The sequence below is a fragment of the Cyprinus carpio genome, chromosome B22, assembly GCF_018340385.1.
Source record: "Cyprinus carpio isolate SPL01 chromosome B22, ASM1834038v1, whole genome shotgun sequence".
NCBI classification, from domain to species: Eukaryota; Metazoa; Chordata; class Actinopteri; order Cypriniformes; family Cyprinidae; genus Cyprinus; species Cyprinus carpio.
In genome coordinates, this window is record NC_056618.1 from 21,824,876 (window position 1) to 21,832,436 (window position 7,561).

The following is a 7,561-nucleotide window of genomic DNA, read 5'->3' on the forward strand; positions in this document are numbered from 1 at the left end:
GGGCGTAACGCAATATTGTAGTGCATTACTTTTAAAAGTAACTTTCCCCAACACAGGGTACATCAATGTTGTTCTGAAATCTGCAACTACACTGGCAAACAGTAGTTCATTGGATGCAATTGTATGTGATTTCTTTATTACTTTCACGCTGTAATAAGTGACTTCCTTTTTTATCCATGCAGCATATTTCCTGGAACTCCTAAATGGCTCTGAGCGATGGTTGGAGGAGGCCTTTGTGGCCGCTTTGGGGGATCTGTACCGGCCCAATGCGGGAGTGTTTCGTGACCTTTATGCCGACCTGCGTCGATATTACACCGGTGCCTCCCTGAACCTCGAGGAGGTCTTGGACGAGTTCTGGATGAGGCTCCTGGAGCGTCTTTTGAAGGCGTCTGACCCCGAGACTGCCTCCCTGCTCTCCGACGACTTCCTGGAGTGTGCCTCCAAGCAGACTGAAACCCTGCGTCCTTTTGGAGATGCTCCACGGGAACTGAAGACCAAGCTGGTGCGGGCATTCATCGCTGCTCGGGCATTCGTCCAGGGCCTTAATGTAGCTGGAGAGATTGTACGGAAGGTGTCTCAGGTACAGTGGATTATTTCTCTTTTTTACGATGGGTGTGATGTAGTGGTTAAGGCTCAGGGCTGGTAACGGAAGGTAGCTGGTTTGTTCACCGCAAGAAACATGCCGCGTGCCAAGACCGTACTACCCTTGAGCAAGGCAATTAATCCCAGGGTGCTCAAGGGTGACTGGTAGCATTCGTGCATGCAAGTTAAAAACAAGTGGTCTACTAAATAAGTTATAAATAAAACCCCTAGAGCGTACACTTTGTAAGACCACCTTTGGCAATATTTTCAGTTTATACAAGCATTGGCGTCTTCTTGGCAAAATTGCTTAAGTTCCTTCAAATAGGATTGCGGCCTTGATGCTCAATGGTGCTCAACTGAACTGAGGTCTCATTTTCTTGATTTTAAGACTCACTGAGTGTCTTTTACATGTTTGTCTTGTTTAAATATGACTCGTCTGCCAAAAATCCTCAATGTTAATGCAGATCATAGCAAATTTTGCTCCAGAAATTCTACTAACATTGATATTTCCAAATGATTATTCCAGTGTGAGCTCCTGGGTTAAGTTTTGCACCAAACATAGCGCTTCACATCAAAGTCTTAAAGTTCAGTTAAGGTGTCATTAGACCAGGGATTCTCCTCCAAGTCACTGAGTCACTGACATGCCTTTTAGGCAAATACCAGCTAAGTGATGAAGACTTCCTTCTTTCACCTTCTTTACGAGCCAGATTTATGAAATGTTCTTGCTTTTGAAGTGCTATTGTTGCCCCACGACAGTTTCTCCCATCTATATTATGTGGAACTGTAACTCTTTAGCATTGCCAACATCTTCTTGTCCAGACAAACAGTTCTGGCAAAACTTCAATTCTTTGCAGATGCGCAGTTGGTCCGTATTTTCTCACCTTTATAATGACAACCCTCACAGTGCTTCAAGGTGTATTTTATACGAATTATATCCTTGCCCTGACTGGTATTTTTCAAGAATCTTGGGTTAGATCTCCTTATAATGATCATTGGGTTCCGCGGTAGGGTGTTGCCTTGGAAATGAAGTGTGTTTTCTCCTAGACACAGGTGTATTTGACATTAGAGTCATACGGTGATGGGAAAAACTCTTCAATGAATCATTGTTCCATGGTGTAACACTGTGCAATTGAGAAAGTCCAAGGACACCAAGACTTTTATATATGTGGCTTAAGTAAAACCATGCATATCCTTTAATGCCAAACTCTCTGTAGGTGGTCTGGATGCACTACAAGGGAGCAGTACCTTTGAGTGTCCTAGTTGCCTAGAAAGTCAATCAACAGAAACTCCCAAATTCATCAAGACTGGATCCATGACACCAAGACAAATGACTACACAGCAGCATTCCCAAAGATGTTTGCCCAAACCCACAAGAAGGAAAATTAGTCCAAGTCCTTAGTGGCTACCCTACCCTTCCTTAGAACTCCCTGATGCTTTGACAAATGAAAGTAGGGCGCAATGGTACCTCTCTGTTCTTTAAGGGATTTCTTACAGAATTGGATTCAGTCTCCTGGTGCCAAACTCTCTGGAGATTTCTGCAAAGCAGACCCAAATTCTTGCTGATGTTGGGAATATATCAGTTTGGAATATTGTGTGTCTTGTTTAAGTGGTCTTAAGTTGACATATGTAAAAGCTGAATCCACTGTATGGCATATTCCAAGGGATTAGCAGTAAATATGAATGCATTTAGTAGCTGTTTGCATTAGTAGCATAAACAGCAGGTTCACGCACGGTCACAGTAAAACGATTAAACTGATGTTGCCTTCGGCTAATATACAGCATGATTACTCTACCTTCCAAACTTGCCTTTCCCAAAAGACTTTAAAGTTACTTCAAAGTTCTTCTTATATAATAGATGGCCCGAATCCACATGCAGATAACATGCTTAGCTGGAGACAATAAAGAAAATCAAACTAGCTTCATCAACATTCATGGAAAATGATAACAAACTTGTTCAGCTGACGACAAAAGGTCTTGCAGTGCTTTTATTACAGGAACAATTCTCCCAAAGCGATGCTGTTATAATTTCCTTGCTCACAATAGTGTTAGCTCATGGATAAATGCCTAATGGTCACTTTTCCCACAGGTTCCTTTGAGCCTGGAGTGTAATCGTGCCATTATGAAACTGGTGTACTGCCCTCATTGCCGTGGTCTGGGATCAGTCAAACCTTGCATCAATTACTGCAAGAATGTCATGAAGGGCTGCCTGGCTAATCAGGCTGACTTGGACACTGAGTGGCAGAACCTTATAGGTAATGCAGAAATTATACCACTCAAACCCTTGCTTGATTTCTGTTTTTGTTGCATCCCACTGGGTAGCGCTGTCACTTTGCTAAATATTTCGGTTTTGGACATGAAACTTACTTGACACATTATTCATACACTCTGTTTTCCTAAATCAGAAACCATGCTTCAGGTGGCCTCCAGTTTTGGTGCTGAGCCCAGTATGGACACGGTGATCTATTCAATTCCTGTGAGAATCTCAGAGGCTGTTCTCACCATGCAGGAGAACATGGAGATCTATACCAGCAAGGTTAGGACATTGAAATTAAGCATCTATTTTAAACTTGCACGAGTGGGTTGGATTCAGATGTGAGGTGTCAGTTTAAAGATTTATTGATCACATAAGGACCATTTATACAACTATACACAACTAAGTTTGTGTTGCGTTTCAGGTTTTCAAGGCCTGTGGGGACCGTGGTGAGGAAGGAACACCAAGTTCAATATCTGAGGAGCCGAAAAAGAAAGCAAGTACTGTTACTGCCCTGGAATACAAACCCAGCCCCAAATCTGCAGCCAGACTGGAGGTGCAGGTGTGTGCATGTGTGGCAGTGTCCACTTCTGGCCAACTTTTATGAGTTTTATACATTGTTATTGAAGTGTGTGTGCAATTCCCAGGTCACAGACGTGTCCAGTAAACTGAAAGAAATGCAGTTTTACTGGATCCAACTCCCCTTGGCTCTGTGCAGTGGTAAAACAGCATCTTCAACCAACGGTGACAAATGTTGGAATGGCATTACCAAAGCAAGGTATTACATCTTTAGGGCAAATCTATTCTACGATGAAAGGTGTCCATTCAGCTAATCAGCACGTGTAATTTGTGGTAAATGTTTATGTAATCAATTTATGCACTTTTCAAGGCTAAATAGATGTGCAGGGTTTTTGATGGATGACTTTTGGGATGAACACACATTATGAATTTATAGATCGTTACTCATGGTCAGTGCTGGCAGACTTCAGAAAACTGCATCCGTCCCTCTTTTTGTGGCCAAAGTCGTTAAATTGATTGTTTAGGTATCAATGGCACAGAGCTGAACTCCCATTGCCCAAAGTCATCAGAAGTGATTAATCACTGGATGAGGTTTATCTTCATTTGTGTGAGAAAATTTAAGTAAGTACGGCCAAAAAAACTTTATTTTTAGTCATCATTAATACCTATTAGCTCTGTATAATCAAACTAGCAATCCCGTGGGGGTAATAAATGCATACTGGTATGTGATAAGTGGTGTTTGCTAACGCGAGCATCCCTAATACTATTGCCCATAATTATGGTCCATATACAGACAATGAATAAAAACCCTACAGACATTTAAGGAGGGACATGAGCCAAATCTAAAGACTACTTGACAACATACAGCTAAAACACCCTAGCAACCACATAGCAAACCACTCAGAATGCCATCGCAATATAATAACTGCTAAAAGAATTGCATTGAAAAAGCATAGCAACCATATAGCAATGCATTAAATACCAATCAAACTCTTTTGCAACATGCTAAAAACCAAACAGAGCACATTCGAAATTTGCTAAAAACCACACAAGTTTTGCATAGCATGACGCACTATAATCGAGTTAGTATTACAAGCCTGATTTTTAATTGTGAAAAGTGTAAAGCGTAAGGTCGTTAATTGTGAAAAATGTCATACAAGAGCTATTAACAAAATGTGCGTGATTGAAATGGTTCTGGAAAATTGATTTTTCTGCAGTTACCTCCCAGAGGTCATGGGCGACGGGCTGGCCAATCAGATTAATAACCCAGAGGTGGAGATCGACATCACCAAGCCTGAAAGGACTATACGTCAACAGATCATGCTGCTGAAGATCATGTCAAACCGCCTGAAAAACGCCCTCGATGGCAATGATGTAGATTTCCAAGATACCAGTAAGATGCTAAAGAACCAACTAAAAGACATGATCATACAATTGGTTTCATGAAACGAGAACAAATTTGTGTATATCATTCAGCATAAACTGATTTTAGTCAATTCACTAGTTAAGTTTGTTTTACTACTGTTACATGAATGAAGCTCAATGATGCTAAATTTAGCACCATTCTAGGGCTGGTAAGGTTTTGCCTGTGTTATGCTGCAATTTCATGTAAATTAGATGCTGCATAGCAACCATTACTTCTGTGACCTTTTTTGCACCAAAGTAATCATCATGTTTTTTCCATAATGTGTCTCTAGGTGATGATTTCAGTGGCTCAGGAAGTGGCGTGTGTGCAGACCACCTGTGCGTCCGAGGTAGACCTCCGGTTTTTGGTCCGAAAATGGACAGGCCCAAACTCTACACCTATGGCCCTGAAAACAAAAGAGTCAAAGGATCCGGAAACCAGATTCAGCCTTCCGTCATCTTACTGGTTCTGTTACTCGCAACTCTATTGCTGAGACGATAATGGAGACGCTAAATCAAACTTTGGGATCTGGGTCAGGAAATTCGGCATAGGACAAGGAATGTTTCAAAAGAAAAAGAATAGAGAAAAATGAGAAAAGGTGAGCTTAAATGTTGCCAAAAGAAAAAAAAAAAACCTTTTGAGTGAATGGACATTTTAATTCCTCTGGAATACGACATGAGGATAGGTGGAAAAGGAATTTTGTTTCTGTGTATTTTTATGTTTTGTAATATACGTCAGATTAAAACGCTGACTTGTTACATCAATTGACATCTTGCTTTTTTACCTTTGAATGTAAAAAGATGAACTGGACGGGAAGAATTCTAGTTTAGACTTACAATACGAGGTTCTCAGCCACCTAAGCGACCTACCCACAGTTATTTGCTCTTAAAGTCACACAGTCACCAAGTCACCTCGTGTTTCATTTTACCACGCTTACTCAAGTTTGTCTTTACACAACTTAAATATTTCACAGATTGACATAATTACAAAACACTACATCAGTCTGATCCCTTTTAGATTACAAAATGTATGAACTATGGCATGGACATGAATTGAAATACGAAATTGCTGAATATCTGAGGAATTATGTCATGGTGTTTTGTTTTTGTTTTTTTTAACTCTGATACATTGGTTTAGTCTGCAATTATTTTGTATGATACCAAGCTGCAATAATGTATGAATTTCACAAAAAAGGATTAGGAAATGTCAATTTTTTTCACACCAACATCAAAAGAAAAAAGCAATTATTTTGCATAAAAGAAAATATAGCCTTTTTTTGCATTATTCATAATTATTTTCTTAATTTTATTTTCATACTAAACATTTTCCATTAAAAACATCTAACCATTCCAAAAATAAGCAATTACAATTATTACAAGAATTAACATTTTTATTAGATTTAGGGTTTACATTTCATGGAATTCATTTAGATTTTAGGGAGAAGCATCATGAGGCAAATTATTTATTTTCAGTTGTGTAATAATTGTCATAATGTAGCACATTTTCCACCAAAAAATACACATGAATACATCATGGTATTTTATAATAATAATAATTTTTATTATTTGATTTATACTGTTTTTTTTTCATATTGTGTCTAAATAGGTTGCTTTTCATTAAAATTAGAATTTTTAAATTTACATTAATGAAAATTAATGAGAACTTCGTGACTTGACACATTAGAATGCAAAAAAAAAAAAAAAAATTATTTAAGCCCCCCAAAATAGGCTTTATTTTTAATGCAAATTTTTTTTCTCTGATGTTAGTGTGAAAAATCTCCCGGACATGAGATAATCTTTTCTTGAAATGTAAACGTAAAATAATAAACGTCCAAAGGACACGAATGCACAAAATATTTGCTTCACTCACCTGGATGCAAACTCTTAACTTGCATTTGGAAACTCATGGCTGTGTTATTGCTCAGAGCACTGCAAATTCATATTCGTAATGTCACTTCGGGAGTACTTTCAGCACCGATGGCAAGTTAAATAGAAGCATGTGTCAGCCTTGAATGATATGATTTGCCTTGAATGGAATGTCATTATAGCCAAAGCCAATGGGAAGCAGTCATTTACAGAATGTGCTTTAAAAATAAAACCTGTCACTTTTAATAAAAGCTCGTAAGGCATAACAACAATTTTACGATTTTGATCCCAGAGCAATGTAATTAATTCAATTTGTGGCAGTGATGTTTTAAAACACTTCCAAGGAGCTGATTCAGATTTACGAGCGTAATGTTATGATATTTCTGAACTTCTGATCAGACAAAAAAAAAAAAAAACATTCCTACAAAATTTCTTGCACAATATCAACATCTAGTCACTAAATGTTGCATTTAAAGGTGTCAAATGATCTTCATGTTTCTGATATTCGTTCCTTTTTTCGATGCACAACTAGAGCTGAATCCACAAGGACCTGGTTTTGTCAGATGCGAAATGTAAAAAGTTGTGGAATGTAAACGCAGTTGAGAATGTACATGATGTAGTGTACGATTTCTGTCACAGGAAGGTTGGTTTTTGTACTCGGTTGTCCAGTATAAATGAAAAGCACATTGTATACTCTTAGTCGATCGCATGACTCAATGAATGGACATTGAGAAGGGCTCAAACACAAGCGAAATGTGTTTCATATGACAGTGACAGACTGAGCGCACACTCATTCGAAAGAGGCAGTGATGTTTGTTATGGAACATTTGATTTTGTTAAATTTCAGCACTAGCATTTTATTTGAGGTATGAATTTGTAAATTTGGTCTGTTTTACGTAATAAACATGCACAGTTGTTCAAACGAAATGGATGTTGTCT

General features: G+C 38.6%; 1 protein-coding gene across 1 annotated transcript in view; it reads left to right on the top strand.

The window, feature by feature from the left end:
• Positions 1–7,549, top strand: part of gpc1a (glypican 1a) — a 37,025-nt gene extending 29,476 nt beyond the window's left edge. Inside the window, exons 3-9 of the mRNA XM_019064972.2 lie at positions 183–580; positions 2,669–2,834; positions 2,985–3,115; positions 3,258–3,395; positions 3,481–3,611; positions 4,570–4,745; positions 5,050–7,549. Coding sequence (XP_018920517.1) covers positions 183–580; positions 2,669–2,834; positions 2,985–3,115; positions 3,258–3,395; positions 3,481–3,611; positions 4,570–4,745; positions 5,050–5,258 — 1,349 coding nt within the window. The 3' untranslated portion in view covers positions 5,259–7,549. The remainder of the gene's footprint in view (positions 1–182; positions 581–2,668; positions 2,835–2,984; positions 3,116–3,257; positions 3,396–3,480; positions 3,612–4,569; positions 4,746–5,049) is intronic.
• The last annotated feature ends 12 nt before the right edge of the window (positions 7,550–7,561 follow it).